This window comes from Oryza glaberrima, chromosome 2, assembly GCF_000147395.1.
Source record: "Oryza glaberrima chromosome 2, OglaRS2, whole genome shotgun sequence".
Classification (NCBI taxonomy): domain Eukaryota; kingdom Viridiplantae; phylum Streptophyta; class Magnoliopsida; order Poales; family Poaceae; genus Oryza; species Oryza glaberrima.
In genome coordinates this window covers 18,327,844-18,347,027 of record NC_068327.1, presented here as the reverse complement: position 1 = coordinate 18,347,027, position 19,184 = coordinate 18,327,844, and the positions used below count along the sequence as shown (strand labels likewise).

The 19,184-nt window shown below is 41.9% G+C and overlaps 2 protein-coding genes and 1 non-coding gene across 4 annotated transcripts; 2 read left to right on the top strand and 1 right to left on the bottom strand.

The window, feature by feature from the left end:
- The first annotated feature begins 709 nt into the window (after positions 1–709).
- LOC127762839 (uncharacterized) lies at positions 710–4,975 on the top strand. Of its 2 annotated transcripts, XM_052287346.1 has the most exons (10): positions 710–874; positions 1,527–1,704; positions 1,790–1,944; positions 2,005–2,113; positions 2,207–2,441; positions 2,844–2,990; positions 3,076–3,200; positions 3,397–3,601; positions 4,239–4,486; positions 4,593–4,975. In XM_052287346.1, exons 2-10 carry the CDS (start codon positions 1,598–1,600, stop codon positions 4,759–4,761), a joined length of 1,500 nt encoding a protein of 499 aa, XP_052143306.1. In that variant the 5' UTR covers positions 710–874; positions 1,527–1,597; the 3' UTR covers positions 4,762–4,975. The 2 variants fall into 2 exon arrangements, with proteins under 2 accessions (XP_052143306.1, XP_052143305.1); XM_052287345.1 differs by having other exon boundaries at positions 1,790–2,113.
- A 69-nt stretch (positions 4,976–5,044) lies between these two features.
- On the bottom strand, positions 5,045–7,700 carry LOC127762846 (uncharacterized). The gene is made up of 2 exons (XM_052287351.1): positions 6,680–7,700; positions 5,045–6,486 (listed from the first exon to the last, which is right to left on the bottom strand). The coding sequence occupies exons 1-2, from the start codon at positions 7,228–7,230 to the stop codon at positions 6,474–6,476; spliced, it is 564 nt and encodes a 187-aa protein (XP_052143311.1). The 5' UTR covers positions 7,231–7,700; the 3' UTR covers positions 5,045–6,473.
- Positions 7,701–12,826: 5,126 nt separating this feature from the next.
- TRNAW-CCA (transfer RNA tryptophan (anticodon CCA)) lies at positions 12,827–12,900 on the top strand. Its single transcript has one exon. It is a non-coding gene; the product is annotated as a tRNA-Trp (tRNA).
- The last annotated feature ends 6,284 nt before the right edge of the window (positions 12,901–19,184 follow it).

Here is a 19,184-nt window from a genome sequence, read left to right as displayed (position 1 = left end):
CCAGACCAACATCATTGGATGTTCATGAGGTCTGAATTGTACACCCGTAAATAAGCATATGAGTCCTTATTTGTTGGAACAATCAAGTTCACTCCATGGATTTGTTGAAGGATAAAACAGAGAAACAAATCAAATCAAACATTTGAGCCAATTTTAATCATATCTACACCTACCCTTCCACCTGAAACATTTTACTTGATACGGATTTTACCTGGCTTAATTTCAACAAACTTGCTTTATAACCCCTCCCCCCCTCCCAAAAAAAAAAAGATTGCTTTATAAGAATATATATGTAAACCTTTCAAAAAGAAATAAGAGGAGTACAAAAGCAAAAGACCTCCCCTCCCTAATGGGCCATGAACACATCACTTGGGACTTGGGCCGCTAGAAAGCGATTGGGCCCAACCCAAGTGACACAGACTTGGACACTAGTGCTAAGGACAGCCCTATTGCTGTCAACCACGAGGCCCACGTTGGTCCTCACGTCCACAGAAAAACAAAGCACAAAAAAACCCAACCCTTGCGCCGGCGATAACGTTGCGAGCCCCCCCGCGTGGACGCGGACCACCAACCTCACCTCCTGCACCCGTGCGCCTCCTCTTCTCCCGCTCACATGACATGCGGGCCCATCTGAGTCAGCGGCGTATGGATCGATCTGGTGAACCCGGCGTAGGTATGACGAGCGAATGCCACATGGGTGACAGAGCTGTGGTGTGGTTGGTCGCGGCAGTGAAAGGAGAAAGAAGCGAGCGCATGGAGTTCATCGGGTGAGCGTTCTTGGTAGTAGGAGATTCTTCTCCAATCCGTGGGAGAAGAGCTAGGAGGAGCGGAGGAATCCGTGTCCCCTCCCGCGGACCTGCTTCTCCGGCTGCCCGTAAGTTGGATTTTTCTCTGCTTCGCTCCCTTCCCTCCTCGCGCCATTGTTTTTTTCTTGGTCCTTTGGCTCTCGGGCGCGTCGCCACCGCGATTCGATCTGGGGGGAGAGGGAGGAGGCGCAGGCGGAGCGCACGAGGGAGGTGGGTGGAGGAGAGGGTGGGGGGCGGCGGCTTAGCTGCTGTGGACGGCAGAAGGGGTTTCGTGTGTTCCAGACAAGAATCCTGAGGAGTGAGAGCATTACATTGACATCCTCATCAGGGCTTTGGGTGTGGAAAGAAGCGTATAATGATGTATTCCTTGTTCAGAATTTACTGTTGGTTAAAAAGTATATGTGCTTCAACTTTTGAGGACAGGGCCATAGGGGGTGAAAATAAGATATAAGTAAATAACTTACAAGGAAACATGGATGAGAGTGTGTACCATAAGCACAATTTCGTTTTGTTTCAATACCAAATATTTTCTTTTAACTAAATGGATTCATTGACAATAAGGTATTTGCTTCAATGTGCGTTCTTATTACTTCATATCATACCACATTTTGTGATTGGGGAATTTCATATAGTTTCAGATGCTATGTTAGGTTGAGCCATATCGTCCAACCCTGCTCACTCCCCCTCCTAAATTTCCATTTTCCATGTTTTGTTGTGCAGGAAACATGCTTTCTCCCTATCAGCCTTTGTGATGCATTGAACAGGGGTTGAGAAGTACTGTAATTTTTGTAATGGCTGGGTGTTCCTTGGCAACACTGAGAGGACAACATCGAGGGAGATGGATCCAATCTCACAGCAAGCTCCCCACAAGGATTATGTCTATTAATCTGCCAAAGAGGTAAAAAAGTTTTCCGTACTCTGTTGATATTAGTCATCTTGAGTTCTTCAATGGTAATTTAATGTTTGATTTTCTTCATTTGCAGTAATCACAGTCACAAGATTCAGCTTCCATGCCAGTCCAATTTAGGAAGAAAACAGAAAACTGGTGCATTTGCTCCTTTGGGTTTTCATGGAAGGTGTTGCTGGATCGAAACATCAGTTAAATGTTATTTCTTGCAGTCGCTTGTGGATTCTGAGAGTATGATCTCACCAAATTTGTTATTGCTTTCTGATGAAGCTCTACTAACTATCAGTATAGTTTTTGCATATTTGGCTGGAGTTGTACCCTCTGGCCATGCATTTCCTCATGCTAGAAACCATAGTCAAAACCAACATCTTGGAGCTCCAGGTCCATCTGATTCTGGTAGGTAAGAGTAGCTGCTTAAGTATGACTTCTAGATCTCAAAACATTGGCTTGACAATAAAAACTGATAATGTATTATTTCCATTCCAATTTCTAGGGATATGAAATGGTTACCTGAAGGGAATACTAGGTTTTACCCCAGCGATACATGGAGTGAAGTGAGAATGAAACTTTCAGAAGCCTTGCAATCAAATGGTCGAGATGCCACTTCGTATGGCAGCGATAGTGAACTCAAGAACAATCGCAAAAATTATCCTTTGAGTATGCTTGCAATTCATGGTGGTCCCAGGCTGCGGCTTCTTCTAGCTACCTTTCAGCTACTTGAGATGGAGGCAAGAGGGCCATCAACTTTTTCTTTCTAATATGCTGGGGATTATCATGGATGAATACTGAAGATTACCCATGCATACTTCACTTATTTTTTTTTCTAAGGGAGAGAGCATACTTCAAAAAGCTTAAGCAAGCTGGTAGTTGTGATATTTTCTACTAAAATGGTGCCACTATCCTTCTGTAGAGTATTATAATGGATGAATCCTGAAGATTGTTCTTGCATGTTTCACTAGCTTAGTTAAGCTTTCTCTCTTTGTTTTTTTAATGTTACTTGACTAGCCACTAGAACTATGGACTAAAGTTCAGTCAGTATCAAGATATGTTTTTCTTTCTAACCAGCACAGCTGTATAATATGTCAGAACACATGTGTTGATTTTGTTGTAGTTAATTTGATCTTGTGCAGGTAAGAAATGTTCCTGAAAGTTCTGAACTTGTAGATGGGATCAAATGGTTGCAAATATCAACTACGTTGATTGATGGCTTGATTGAACCAACATTTATGAAATGGATTCAAGAAGAAAAAGCCTGGGAGAACAGCAAGATCAATGAAGTATACCATTATTTTCAACTGTCTTACATTTCTCCATATTGTCATGCCTTCAAGTCCCTGATAGTTTTCTTTTTTCCTGATAAAGGAACTTATGAAGACGGTAACCAGCAAAATAAAGGAGGATGACAGGATCTTGAAGAGGTTCAACAGATTAGGGAAATCTGAACTCTATTTGGATCTGCTTTATTTCCTGAGATTTGGTTCTGCAAGGTACTATTTATCTTCACTTCTTGATCCATATGGTACCACTTTTTTCCATCTGAACTCCATCTCCTGTTTAAGAGTGTAAGATGGCACTATTGGTTGTTTATTGTCTGTACTTATATCCATATATAGCTATTTACCAAACAGTAATCCTTCCATAAGGTAAATGAGTTCATTCTTATCCTTCATTTCCTGATGGCAGGTCTTATAGCTATTTTGATGCTAAATTTCTGGCTGAACATGGAGCAAGAATTTTGGAGGACCTGGTTATTTTCTTAGCTGACGCGGTCGCTAGTATTTACATAGAGCTTATATCAGTTGATGGTGATATGCCGACTGATGTTGTTGGTTCCAGCTTAGCTCTATGCTCGCTGTCAACCAGAGAACTTCAAAGAATGCGTAACGAGGTAATAGTTGTGGATAATTCAAGGTGTTGCTTGTGCTTTTACTGTTCAAAGGTGCTTTTCGAAACTTGCTTGTATATACACCAAAAAATAAGCACTTTTTATGCTCACAGTTTGGATTCGGTAAGTTGATGATTTATAGTTGGCTTTGCATGAAGTTAGTAGTCTCCTTGGAGACAAGCCAACAAATATTTAAATCCTACCCAAGCTGGAAACCATATCAACAGACTAACAGATCTTGAAATATTTTTTCTTCAAGTACTCTTATTGTTCTCGTATGGTATTGTAGTGTTATATCATCACTAATTAACTACGACCAGCCTTCTCAAGTTCTCATCATGATTTACGTGTAAGAAATGAACTGTGAAAAGATACGATGCTGCGATTCTATATACTACATTTTGTCCACATGTATACCTTCTGTGTCATTTTCTCTTAACCTTATAAGACATTTTGATTGCCAAACAAATATTTTTAAGTGAATATCACAGTACATGTTACATGAATAATCTAATTGGGCAAATATTTGCACTTTGAACTCTCCTCTTTTTGGTTAATATTTTTAAGTTTTTAGGAAACATCTCTATTCCAGTTTTTTCTTACTTCCAGATTTGATAATCCAGTGCTAAATTTTTTTAAGGTGGCAATTAATGGGTGGCTGCACCAGTATTTTGAGTCAGTTGTCTCAATGTACGAGGACAGGTTTGAGTTATATGTTTTATCCAGAAAACTTTGTGAAAAACCAGCAGATAATCAAGCTGAAGTGACAAACTGGTGGAGGCTTGGATTTGGAAAGCCTTCCACCATTACTCTTCTAGAGTACGTTCACATAAGCTCATTTTCTCTTCCGGTGAGAAGGACGAAAGAATTGAGAGCTCTGGCTGGATGGTATTCGCAATTTCCTTTTCTACCATTCTTTTCATGAATAATTCATGGAAACATTTCTGTGCGACTTGGGGCAAGATGAACATAACTTTACTCTGTTCTGTTGCAGGAGGTATTATTTCAGCCTATTATTAGAAATGTCAGATATTGCCATGCCTTTCATAAGGGCTGTTGTCACCAAAGTTAGTGCTGCAGTGTCGTACTTCTGGGTGTCCATGATAGGAAGGTCTCTGGGATTGATTTTCTCAGGGATAAGGCAATCACTTGGTTGGAGATGATCAGATGTTTCTTTGGTTTTTGATTGTGAGATCTTGTGACTGAGCGATATTTGCCTCGCAGTCATGTCCAGTTTTGTCAATTTATATAGGCTTTTCGTTGACCTTTTTTTTTACTGTTGAGATGGCTGACTTCTGGTCCTCGTTATACATGTTCTGTATCACATAATGTAACAAAGTTCATTGATCTGACCAAAGGGTGAAAATTATTTGTTAATCTTGGAATGCATCATGTGGTATATAACATTTTGAAGGCAAACCACACATTTCAGGACATTATGGCAGAAGTCAGATTGTCTGATCCAAAAACTTGTACAGATTTATCCAGTCTGCACCAATTTGAGAAAACAATATTTCAACCATGAGTCATTCCCACTTTCTATGCAAAAGCAGAAGCAAACTGCCCAGTGACTTGCTTGGGTTTGCTCTATTCTATGCTGTGTTTAGCCTCTTCCAGAAGAATTTTTTTTTACTATTTTAAATTTTTATTATTTCACCAGCCGCGGTTGGTATGGCTGTTTTTTCTTGCCACTCTAGAAAGTTTTTTTTTTTTTGCCACTAGTGTGGCCAACGTGGCAAAACATTACTGTCACACCAATCAGACTGGTGTGGCAAAATAACATTACTATCACGCCAATCAGACTGGTGTGGCAAAATAACGTTGACACGTTAGATAGAGTGGCATGGTAACATTGTTTCACCGTGCTAACATGGCTAAAAGGTTTAGATTTAGAAAGGTTTACTTTTAAAATTAAAAATTAAAAAGATTTAAATAATAATAATAATTCTACAACCAGCTCCTCCACAGACCAGGAGACGACGATGGCCTAACCTGTCCTGCAATTCGCTGTTCGGTGAACTTCCACTGTAAGAGTTGGTGTCCTGACTAATCTAACGACAGTTGATCTTCCCATGAACAGCTTCAATGGCACAACTCCAGAAAGCATCTACGCATGCAAACTTCAGTAACTAATTTCCATACAAACTTCGTAGAAAACAATGAAGGTGAACCAGAATACTTCTATTATACTAGTAGTACTCGTAGATAGCACTATAGCAGTACAACACACAAGCAAGTACATGAAGGCTCAGCCTTTACTAGGAAGTTGAAGGCTCAAAGTTTGTCAACCTTGCAAACGCAAGCGCATTCCAGCAGCAGCACGCAACACATGGTTATTTAGATCTGCATCGGTTACACTTTCAGTATTGATCCAACTAACCATCTCAAGGAAACATAAAAAGAGTAGAATGTAACCAACAAAACACAGGTCAATCTTTCAATTGCTGTGAAGGCCAAGAACAGTCAACAGTCGCGAGTTGGGGACGAATTCAAAATGCAACTGCTGGATAGGTTGTTAAGATCAGCAGCAGTGTACGTCATACAAAAATAGATAAATCAAAGGAAATCAGTGTAGGCTTATAGACTTTGGACCATGACTCTGCTTCAGGAGTGAAGGAATGGAAGTTTAACAAATCATCTCAAGTAGACTAGTGTGTCTCAAGTGGCCAAGTGTATGGATAAATATACTTTTTAAGTGCAAGTATTTCCGTCAAACAATGTGAGTCTAACACATCATGCTGAAAGCAAATAATAGATCGAATTTACAAACCATACCTAAACATAGCACTAAGCCAGTGAGGCAGCAGTAGCAAACGCGTAGGTCAACATTCCATCAGCTTATTGTTCTTCGCCTGTTTGGTGCGTTTAGGCAATGCTATTCTTTCTCTCTGCAAGGAATTTAGCAATGTTATTCGACAATATATAGCTCAAGGACTGTATTTTTTTTTGCACAGGATACCAGCTTATATTGGCAAACCATGCTCAGTAGCCTGCCAGTTTCTGACAGAAATACTGACCAAGAAGCCAAATCACATCCTTCGTGCAAACAAAGCCAGCAGTTTTCGCATGAATTTCTTTCACCTTGCGCTTGTGCTACTGCCGCTGAGCTTCATCTGTCCTCCCGTCGGTTCATGCATTGAGCAGGAGAGGCTAACCCTCCTCCGGTTCCTCGCGGAGCTGTCACCGCCACATGATAATGGCCTCGCTGCGTCATGGAGGAATAGGACCGACTGCTGTACCTGGGAAGGGATCATCTGTGATGTGGATGGTGCAGTAACCGAGATCTTGCTGGCCTCAAGAGGCCTTGAAGGGCGCATCTCGTCATCCCTGAGCGAGCTCACCAGCTTGTCGCAGCTCAACCTGTCATACAACTCACTCTCCGGTGGGCTTCCGCCAGAGCTGATATTCTCTGGCAGCATCGTTGTCCTTGATGTCAGCTTCAACCGCCTCGGCGGGGAACTACAAGAGGTAGACTCATCATCATCTGATTGGCCACTCCAGGTACTGAATATCTCAAGTAATCTGTTTACTGGAGCATTTCCATCCACCACATGGGAGAAAATGAGCAACCTAGTAGCGATCAATGCAAGCAACAACAGCTTCACTGGGCACATACCTTCCTCTTTCTGCATCAGCTCACTATCCTTTGCTGCTCTTGACCTTTGCTACAACCAATTCAGTGGCGAAAACCCCGCTGGGATAGGTAAATGCTCTGCACTTAGAATGCTCAAAGCTGGCCACAACAACATTAGTGGGGCCCTCCCGGATGATCTCTTCCATGCCACATCATTGGAGTACCTCTCTTTTCCTAACAATGGTTTGCAAGGAACAATTAAGCTTGTGATAAAGCTCAGTAATCTAGTTTTTCTTGATCTTGGGGGGGAACAGTTTCAGTGGCAAGGTCCCAGAATCTATAGGCGAGCTCAAGAAACTGGAGGAGCTTCGCATGGACCATAACTACATATCTGGGGAGCTGCCATCAACCTTGGCCAATTGCACAAATCTAGCAGCCATCGTCCTCGTGAGCAACAAATTCACAGGAGACCTTGCTAAGGTTAACTTCTCCAACCTACCAAATCTGAAAACTTTAGATCTTTGCACGAATTACTTCACCGGCACAATTCCAGCAAGTATCTACTCATGCAGTAATTTAACTTGGTTGCGGTTATCTTTCAATAAGCTTCACGGTCAGTTGCCAGAGGAGACAGAAAAGTTGAAATCCCTTACCTTTGTATCTCTTTCGTACAACTACTTTACCAATATCACAGGTGCACTTCATATACTCAAGAGCTTAAGGAACCTCACTACCTTGCTAATTGGGGGCAATTTCATGCATGAAACTATTCCACAGGATGAAACAATTCATGGTCTTGAGAATCTTCAGGTTCTTGGCATAAATGATTGTGCACTGACTGGAAAAATACCTAGTTGGCTCTCAAAGCTAAAAAAATTGGAACTTCTACTTTTATACAACAATCAACTTAGTGGACCAATACCAACCTGGATCAAGAGCCTAAACTACCTTAAGTATGTAGACTTATCCAATAATAGCCTTATAGGGGAAATACCAACATCACTAACAGAGATGCCAATGCTAAGATCAGACAAGATTGCGGATCACTCAAACCCAAGACTCTTTCGGATGCCAGTTTTTGTGGCTCCATCTCTTCAGTACCATACGGCTAATGCATTCCCTAAAATGTTGAATCTAGGTAACAACAAATTCAGTGGTGTGATCCCCATGGAGATTGGTCAGTTGAAAGCGCTCCTCTCACTCAACTTGAGCTTCAACAACTTACATGGGGAGATTCCGCAATCGGCCAGCAACCTCAAGAATCTGATGGTGCTAGACCGATTCATCCTCTTTCGGCAAAGGAAGTAACCAATTAGGTTTACGACGAAACCTAGAAATCGATCACTGATCCAATTTGACTACCTCTACGGGATAGACCTCAACAGAAAACTGTTGAGTAACGGCAGCAAGTGATTGAGTTCAGTAGTTCCTCATAGAAAATTATTGACTCTAGAGATATGGTAATATGGAGAAGACAAAATTGTTTGAAGCACGCATAGAACCGGAAGCGCCCCTTGTTTCAAAGAGAGGAGGACAGGTTATTCACATTTAATTTGATGGTCAGAGGCGAATTGAAAGCTAAGCAGTGGTAATTAAGACCCCCGGGGGAAAATAGGGATGTCTCCTACGTTACCCATAATATGTAGAAGTATCGACGTAATTTCATAGAGTCATTCGATCTGAATGCTACATGAAGAACATAAGCCAGATGACGGAACGCGGAGACCTAGGATGTAGAAGATCATAACATGAGCGATTCGGCAGATTTGGATTCCTTTCCTATATATCCACTCATGTGGTACTTCATCATACGATTCATATAAGATCCATCTGTCTAGAGATCGTCATATACATCTAGAAAGCCGTATGCTTTGGAAGAAGCTTGTACAGTTTGGGAAGGGGTTTTTTGAGAGAAAAGAAGAGTCTACTTCAACCGATATGCCCTTAGGCACGGCCATACATAACATAGAAATCACACGTGGAAGGGGTGGGCAATTAGCTAGAGCAGCAGGTGCTGTAGCGAAACTAATTGCAAAAGAAGGTAAATCGGCCACTTTAAGATTACAATCTGGGGAGGTCCGTTTGGTATCCCAAAACTGCTTAGCAACAGTCGGACAAGTGGGTAATGTTGGGGTGAACCAAAAAAGTTTGGGTAGAGCCGGATCTAAGTGTTGGCTAGGTAAACGCCCCGTAGTAAGAGGGGTAGTTATGAACCCTGTGGACCACCCCCATAGGGGTGGTGAAGGGAAAGCCCCCATTGGTAGAAAAAAACCCACAACCCCTTGGGGTTATCCTGCGCTTGGAAGAAGAACTAGGAAAAGGAAAAAATATAGTGATAGTTTTATTCTTCGTCGCCGTAAGTAAATACGTAACTAGGAATATGGAAAATTGCATTTTTGGAATTTGCAATAGTGCGATGGGCGAACGACGGGAATTGAACCCGCGCATGGTGGATTCACAATCCACTGCCTTGATCCACTTGGCTACATCCGCCCCTTATCCAGCTAAAGGATTTTCTCTTTTTTCCATTCATCATTATTCTATTTATTCTGACCTCCATACTTCGATCGAGATATTGGACATCGAATGCCACTCTTTAAAATGGAAAAAAAGGAGTAATCAGCTGTGACACGAAAAAAAACGAATCCTTTTGTAGCTCATCATTTATTGGCAAAAATAGAAAAGGTCAATATGAAGGAGGAGAAAGAAACAATAGTAACGTGGTCCCGGGCATCTGGCATTCTACCCGCAATGGTTGGCCATACAATCGCGATTCATAATGGATAGGAACATTTACCTATTTATATAACAGATCGTATACTAGTATTCTCTTAGGACTTGGAAGTGTAGTTGTCTTTCCTTAGCCGCACAGGCAGTAAAAGTAAAGAGCTAGAGGTCGGGTCCTTCCTCTCCTCATTCAAGCCAGGCGGGAAGGCTGTTTACATACGTATAATCCGCTTGTCAATTCTTTATATCAGACTCACTCGTCAAAGCAATTGAACTTCATTGAGGGAACAGGGGCTTTCTTTAGGAGATAAATCAGAGACAAATAGAAGTGAGAACAAGAAGCCCCTTCTGTCATAGCTATCGCACGCACCCTCCTTTCGTTATTCCACCTTGAGCCTAGTGTAGTTGGGGAGAGGAGACCCCTGGGGTCAAGGTTGAATCAATAGATCACAGTCTTGGATCAAAGGGATAAGCCAGATGTCAGTGGGAAGGCGGATTTTGCATTTGGAGGCTTTCTTGCATACCTTTTCGAATTCTTTTTGTATAGCTCAGTTACTTCTTCAGGAAGAGCTCTTGGACCAGGTGATTAGGAGAATTCCTAGATTTGCAACTCAACGCTTCCGACCAGGCAAGCCCCAGTACATTTCTCAATAAGGATGAAAAGCTTCCAGGAACCTTTGGCGTAGGGGGCTGTGAATCGATGAATTGGAGGACAGACCGCTTTTACTAGTTATTCTTGCTGGGGTATTGGGCAATCAAGACCAGCCAGTGACTTAATGAGGAAGGGGGGGAGCGATAGCGACAACCGATCCAGGGCCGTAAGACAAGATCGACTTCCTTTTGCACCAGTTCCATTTGTTGAAGGAAAGAGCCCCTTCCTACGGTGACTCTCGGGTGAGGCAAGGCATATTGAGATTTCAGAGCCCACTTTATTAAAAACTTCGATTTGAAGCCGAGAACCCACCTGAAAACAATCATTTGACTAAAAAATTCGTTGGATAGGTGCATCACGAAATCGGTACTCAATCCCTTGCTTGTTCGTGGGATGGGAGTTTGATTGCTCGTTGCGCTTGCTTGCTTAGCTCGTTACCTTTTTATTATCTCCGATTATTGAATCAAAATCAGCCAATCTTCCTCTTTCTTGGCGCTATGCTACGGGCGGGATAGGGGTACCGGGCTCGTACTTGCTTGCATCCCCGCCTAGATGCTCTTGACTGGACGAGTGAAGCGAGCGAAGCGAAGCCCTAAGTTCAATGTATAAGCCCCGGGCTATCCTACTAAACATATTCCCACCATACGGAAAACCCACTCAATCTTCTGTCAAAATGACCCATCAGATTTGTCCTTTCGGGCATATAGAGTCAGTCTCATCCAGAGCATCACGAGCTTAACCACTACTACCATACCTTTTTCTAGAAGGAAGGATAGCACGTGAGATAAACTACTTAAAAGATGTTACTCTCTTTCTTTCTCTTTATGCTCGTTCTACTTTGCGTTTAAGTAGACGGGATTCCCTGAAATCCAAGGAGCAGCTCTTCCTTAACCGATTAGCTAGACTAATTGATTGAGGCTACCGATTCATCCAATTTCTCGGTAATATGGATTGGTCTTGTTGTGGGCACTTGCTTTACAGTCACACCCTGTTTTTCAATGAGAAGGAGAACTTCGTATTTGGTACCACCACACTAGATCTAGTCTACTCATATTTGTTCGACGAGGTCGTCCCGATCAGTCCCAGCGCACGCACCCTGTAGTAGTCGGCCTTTAGAACTTTTTGAAAGAGATGGATGTCTGGGATCGATTTCAACTCAGAGATTGCCTGGTCCGCCTTTCTCTACTATGCCTTTTTAAGAATGGATTTGAATGAAATTTGGCATTAAAAAAATAAACGAATGAAGAATATTTTTACCTCTTATCTGATAAGCAATCAAAGCATTTGAATTGCTCTTTGAACAATAAAGAAAGAGCTAAGGTAAAAAAATATATGTGTTACTAATAGTAAACCTTTTTTTTTTAGTTTGCTTTCAGCTGAACATGTTATAACTACAAATGAGGTGAGGCTTGATTAGGTGGCATTGCAAGAACTAGGGAGGAACACAAGTTATGTACTTTAGGCTAAACATATGAATTTAGAAGATCAACTTTTCCAATGGGACATAAACAAAAGCAACCAACAATATATATATACTTCCATAATATTTTCTCTATGGTGAAGTAATTTCATCGATAACCACTAAACGATTAAGTAGCGATGTATGCAAAGAAAGACAACGAACATTTCATAATACACTCGTTCTGCATATCTTTAGGATAAAAGAAAAAACTGCGAAAAAAAGAGTTTTCCTAAGATCAAGAAATCTATTTTGTATGGTTCTTATTTCGTTGAAAACGTTTCCATGAGACTTTCTTTCATTGAAGAAGTCCATGACTTGTTCTAGGTGATATGAGGTTGAACAGGCTTTAGAAAAAATGCAAAGAAGGGTACATAAGGGTGGAATAAAAATAAAAAGATGACCCCTTCTTTCTTCCTGAGCATTACCGATAAATATTCATTCTTTATACGTTAGGTTGGGTTTCAGATGTATATTATTTATTATATTCAACCAAAAAGAAGAAATGACAAGAAAGTTGTATATAGATGGAGGATAAAATTACGATGTGGAAAACAAGACAGGGGTTTTGTACAATGACACTGTACAACAATTTGGAAAAGGGATGTAGCGCAGCTTGGTAGCGCGTTCGTTTTGGGTACAAAATGTCACGGGTTCAAATCCTGTCATCCCTACCTATTACTTCTCCTATGGGCAGTAACGAGGGATCAATTGAGATCGATTCAAATTGGACAAAATTCTGAGTTTCATTTTTCTATATGCATGCGGTACAAAAATCATCCTTTTCTTTACTGCTTTATCTCCTGTCGTAAGAAAGCGCTCTTAGTTCAGTTCGGTAGAACGTGGGTCTCCAAAACCCAATGTCGTAGGTTCAAATCCTACAGAGCGTGATTCTGTTCTTGTTATGTCGAATCAAAAAAAAGAACTTAACAAAGTGGAATGTCCGACTACTGTTCTTAACCCAAATCAAAGAAAGAATTTAAACAGACATCAATCATCTAATCTGAATTCTTTGACAATTAATAGATACCTATCATAGAAAAACCTTTCTCCAAGGAAGCTTGCTTCTTGTTCCAGATTTGATCTGATCCTAAAATAGGTTACTTTGCTTTCCGCTCTATCGGAAAACGTTCTAACGTATTGATTCCGTAATTCTATTTCAAAAAAGAGTGAGACTCAATCTCCTTATGCCATCCCACGCTACCGAAGCAGACTCACTCCGTCTATGCGTCCTGAACCCGAAGATAGAGACCCCAGCTAGACCTATTTAGTTTAGTTGCCTCGGGTGAGCTGAACTACCAGAACTAGTTCTTTACAACTCGTGCCCCGGAGCCCTCTATCTAGAATAGCTCTCTCTAGATTTCCCAGAAATGTTACCAGAATAAGTTACAACTGACTATATCTTCTTTTCCCAGCGACTCGCCCTCCCACTAAGCTCTCAACCAATCCAAGGTTAAGAAAAGAAAGAACCAATGGAATAGTTGCGAATAGATCAGTCAAACCTCATCAAGTCCAGGTTTTGTAGGCAGGTATCCGGATAGGTTTATGGTTGGAAGAGATAGACACGAACGGATAGCCTTGTATGTATCGGTATGAACAGGTGGTGTTCAGGTTTAGGAAGAGTAATTTGAACAGAAGGGCTAGCTGCGCTTATTCCGACAAGGCTGAACATGAGTTGCTCTCAAAGGACTTGACTTCTGAAATCTCTATTCTACGTTTTTCAACTAATCCACACGAGAAAATCCTATCTTTCAAGCTTTCTCTCACTAACTTCGCCAATTGTCCTTCGCTCCAGATGGTCAATGTCTTCAGACTAGCCATCAGCCCTTGGCTTCTGTACCCTTCTTTCTAATCAATTTAGACCTTAAATGAATAGAACTACCCATTTTTTTTTCTATGCCTTGTCAACTTGCTTGGAAAACAACATGCTCTTCCTTTCCAAAAATGTTTTTAGACTAAAAAGGTTCCTTTTTATCTTGTGCACTCTGATGTGCGGGGACCAGCACCTACTACACCTACAATGGGTGGCAATATTTCATCTTATTTTTTTATGATTTTTCTACTTTGATTTTACTTGGATTATCTTTTCAAACATCGCTCAGAGCTCACGAAACTTTACTTTGATTTGATTTGAAAAAAAAAAAGTTTTTTTGCTACTAGAATGCTGCTGAGTACACAGATTCCTCTTTCCTTTCAAGGAACAGCGAGCGTTTTAGGGAAGGATATAGGGGCGAAGCGGCTGCTAAGGTCCTCTTAGACTAAATAGCTTTTTATCAAGCTATTATGATGCTCGCTTCTCTTCGGTCCTCGTCATTAAAGGAAATTGTGCTTCTTAGTTCTACATTAAAATTGTGAGTAGATTCTTCAGTTTTAAGCTGAGAAATCTTGGATCAAGACATACAAGGCAGCATTGGTCAAACATAGGACTACCTAGGCTAGGTCATTCATTGCTTGGTCCGCTATATTCGTTTTGTCTTCTAGTTCTCCACAGGGACTTCCTACTACTCCGCCGAATCTCTCATCTGAGAAAGTAGGTCACCTGAGTCGGGTTTACCTGTGGAATCTAATGCATTAGGGACAGAATCCCAAGACGACGTTGGCGCAGAAGCAATCTCTGGGTCTCTACCTTTAGATTACCTGGCCATAGAAACACGTTCTGGCGAAGATGAACAAACATCCTCGGGTAAGTAAACTTAGAGCAAAGAGAAAGCGACAACGAGATCATACTTTTATTGCTTTTGAAGTTCCTTCTACTGGTGTACCGGGCACAGGGGATGTTGCCTCACCTAACTCCTTTATCTCCGGCGGATTCGCATCTATGTCTCTTTGAGAAGACTGCCTTGACAAGTCAATAATCAATCACTAGATTTAGGATCACAAGCCGATGCTTCACGTCGAAATGGGTTAGTCTGCATCTGAGAGACCCCGCCTAGCTCTAAAATGGTTTCAACCTTTCCTCGACCGGAAGCATTATGATAGTTTTCTTCGGCTAGAAAAGGAAGACTCATAGTCGCACTGGGAGTGAACGATACAAACGATGAAGCTCCCGAATTGGCATAATTGATGTATAAGAAGAAATAGGATCTGTTGTCCTTGGAACCGGGCGCGGCCCTCTTTCCGCTATTATGAGCGGGTTTTGGGTTAGCCAGAGCGGGCCAATAGGGATAAACAAAGTATGGAAGTAGTTGTGAGGTAATCAGATTGAACAAAGCGTGCTCTCGATGCTCCCGCAGTTGACTCATTTCCCGACGTTCTTGTTGCTCGAAGCAAGCTCCAAAAGCTGTGCTTAAGGCTGTTGTTGTTCCTGGGCTGGATTCGACTGGCGAGATAGACTACTTTGTTTGCGACTTTCCGTGCTTTACTTTCAACCGCGATGAGGTCAGCGTTTCTTAGCGGATAACGTGTTGAGCTATGCCCAATAATAGTCGTAAGATGAAGTAGCAGATCCTGAACCAGCTTTGGACATAGTTCTTTCTTTTTTTGATTAGAGGAAAGACGGAGGATGCTTGCCTTGCGAATTTGCAAAGGACTAACGAGATTGTTTCTATCGCCAAGATGAGCCGCTTCGGGCTCAGGAGACTATGGTGGTCTATGATCTAATAACTGGTGGTGAGACTGCGGCTCAAGTCCACGTCGTGAGAAAGACTGAGCTATTCTGTACTTTTCTAACCCTTTGAAGGATGAAGATGGCGAAGGCGCGGGCCCATGATAAGGATTCCCAAGCCTACTTGGTCGATTTGGTTGATAACTTTTAGTATGCCTAGGGCGGAGACTTTGCATTTCCATGGGTAGAGCACTACTAGAATGTTAGCCATTCCTATTAGGTTACTGAGCTCAAGTAGGGATTGTAGCTTCGAGGACGTTGAAACCCGTCAAGAACAGCTAGTAAAGTGAATGGATCATGAGCCAAATGAGTGAAACAATCCTTCAACAAGAGAAGACAAAAAGTATGACCTTACACTCCTGTGCATTGAATGAATAGAAATAACCAGGATTCGCCGCCAGACGAAAGGAATGAAACATGTTGTGTCTGTTTCAGATCGAGATTGTGATGTGTGATGAACGCAGCTCGGTTCTTCCAATAAGCCAGGTAGGCGGGTAATTCTCTCCGTATGGCTGGAAGTGCATGCTCTCACTTCGAGTTTCAATTCAATCTTATCGCAAACGCTCTACGCCTCGTCGAATAAGAGTGTTTCTGGATCATATCTATTCTTCTCGGGTACTCTTTCTTAATGAGAAAATCATAACTTGATCCGATCTTTATGTCGCACAGTGGTGTCCCAGGCTAGGGCTGCAGGTCCAGCATAAGAATCTAAACTAAAAAAGTATGTTTACGTGGTCCATAAATAATAGTGACAGAAATCCCTCCTACTGCGCCTCAACTTGGACTGGAGCTTTCGGGTCTCTAGGTATTGAATTAAAGAACGGGTTTAGCTTTGCTTTGGGGGGAGTCCTGGTGGGGAGATATGCTAGCAGGTAATGGCTCAGCTTCTACTTAAAAAGCGTTTTAAGCGGGTTTCCTTATTTATTTGCGGGTCTCTCGTACAAGATTCTATCAGTTACAGCGGATTCAAGGGATGGAGCCAGATCTACTATCCGCTTGCTGTCCCTAAGCTGATAATTGCCCGAGCCTATTTGTTTTTTTCCGGGGAGGGGCACATAGCGATAGATACTTTATAAACCTATCACTAAGAAGCGGGCTCACTGAAAACCAAACTGTTCGTATTTCTTTAAAACGCTGCTGCCCTAGCCGGGGGTCTGTCTATAGAAGAAGGGAATCCAGAGGAAGAAGCAGCTCCCCGAAGGAATCCTTCTAACTACCACCTATCTACCTCCCGCTTTTGTTCGGACAAGGCGAGTTTCCTAAGATTCACCCACCGCGGATACACTAAGCGTTCTTCCCGTTGGTAAATCTGATTCTTGCAAATCAACATCAGACTTAGAAGCTTCATGGGGTCTGGTCTCGCCATTTGGCAATTTAAGCCAAACAAAATACAGTACAGAGGTTATAACCAATACACAAGCAGGCGTGAACCAGTCAGAAATTAGAATGGAGAAGTAGACACAGAAGAGGAGGTTGTTGGGACAGTATCGATAGCCGCCTTTTCACTTATTGCTAGGAGTGATTGTGAGAGAATACATAACATAGGTGAAAGCCAAAAGGCATATATGACCCCCCAATGGAAGTGATTTGAAACTGACGTTTCTTTAGAATTCGATTAAGAATAAGAACATAGACCGGCTTCTAGAAAAAGAGACGTGCCCTCTTCTCTATCTGTAGATTCAGGAGCAACATGCTGGTTCCTTTTGTCATAATACCTAACGGCTGTGGGCAGAATGAATGAAAAAGCAGATGAAAGACACTATACATACCGATAGAATGATAAATTTAGAATAAAGCTAGGTGACGTCACGGCATTTGAGAACCAATTGCTTCTTTTGCTTTTCACCAACCTTCATGTACAATCTTATTTCGTATTGGAGTACAGCCTATCGTAGGCCCAGCAAAGGCAAGACGGAAAGCAAGCATTAAGTGAAGAAGCAAGGTCCAAACAAAGTAGTGAAAGATTGACATTGAAAAGCTTCTCCATGTCTATATCTGTCCGATGGACCAAGTTCAAAGGAAACGGCTTCTCTACTGCATCAAAAAACCAATCCAAGCCTGAAAAGGAGAGTTGCGGTTAACGATTCCTATAAATTGAGAAAGAAGCATGTTCTTCATGCCCAAAAGCGGATAAAGTAGATGGAACCTGTTCTCTAACCTTCTTTTTGTAGCAGATACTGCATAAAGTTTACCTGCCTTGTAAGGCTTTTGTAGGATTAATCAAATTTGCTTTTTCTCGTTCTATCTCAGAGTATCCATTCATTCGATCTTGCTATCCGCTCTCAATTGAATCCCTTCTCTGTTGTCGACAGGTGTGTCCGCATCAGGACCAGAATCACGGTCTAGTACCTCCGTACTCGAATACCTCCTACTTTATTAATTAGGAAGTGAAGTAGGGAACGGTTTCCTATTCAAAGTACAGTGCCTTTGGTACATTGGTGCATTGGGGATTTCCAGGTAGCAGGTCGGTTGAGTGAGGGCTCCATCCATAACAGATATAGCTAGCGCACAGGATCTCCCTTCTGCGAACAAAAGGACAAAAGAGCCGGGTCGGGCGTTGATTCGCCGTTGCTATCAGTCGGTCTACTCGTGCCTGCTGCTTACTTTCTCGATCGATGGAATCGGTGATTCGAAAAACCTAACATCCGTAAGGAGTCTCAATCGTAGCTCACTCGTTGCCTTACTCTCCCACAAGATCACACTAAATACAATAGGTGCGTGATCTACTAGATTCTTATATAATCAATTTCTCACCTTAGTTGATAGACAGGAACCACCATCCCATAACAAAAAAGGGGGGCGAAGGTTATTTTGTACCAATGAAGACGGATTTCTCTCTCGAGCTGCTCAAAGATCTTTAAGTGGCTTACGAGGTAGACTTGATCATGATCCATATCCAACCTTCTCCCATCTGCTTCTGCCTAAGTATTTGTTTTCATTTCTTTGATTGAACATTCCAAGCTTCCTTTCTATTATACCTAATGCCCATAGCTAGTTTTATTTTATATTTGTCTATTCTTTTTGAAAAAGCTTTATCCGCCCCGTGCGAGAGAGTTGAACAAATAGCATAGCCTCTGGGATGTTGGCCCTAGTGAAGGGGAGCTCTTCGCAGCTGTCAGTGGAAAGATGGAAATTGGTTCTAAAAGAGCCGAGCTAGGGATAAGAGATACGGTTGGTTGGCTGAATGGAAGGAATGCTATTCTAATGGGAACCGGGAAAAGAATGGTTCCCAATACAGGGCCCGAAGAAGAGAGACGAAAGAAAGTAGTGAAAGAAGAAATAAAGTACGCGGATAAAAGTGAAAAATCACATAGCTACTAAGTCAAAACGTCCAATGAGAATGGAGATCAAGAAGGACATGAAATCCATTAGCAGCTCTATCAGTTATTTCATTATTGGCATTCCTTAACCAATAGAAAAAGAAAGAGATCACAAGCGTTATCAGTCTCCAGACGCATCTATCTATAAAAAGGAGTAGGGCACCTGATATGAGATACATACTGGAGTCAAGGATTGAGACCACTAGTGAGAAGGCAAAGAAATCGTTTTTATGTATCGGAAGGGAAAGAA

Coding starts and splice junctions, on each gene's coding strand:
- LOC127762839 (XM_052287345.1), top strand. CDS start 1,598: ATGGCTGGGTGTTCCTTGGCAACACTGAGAGGACAACATCGAGGGAGA. Junction 1,705..1,789: donor TCTATTAATCTGCCAAAGAG/GTAAAAAAGTTT, acceptor CTTCATTTGCAG/TAATCACAGTCACAAGATTC. Junction 2,991..3,075: donor AGAACAGCAAGATCAATGAA/GTATACCATTAT, acceptor TTCCTGATAAAG/GAACTTATGAAGACGGTAAC.
- LOC127762846 (XM_052287351.1), bottom strand. CDS start 7,230: ATGCAGAAAGAGGAAGGTATGTGCCCAGTGAAGCTGTTGTTGCTTGCA.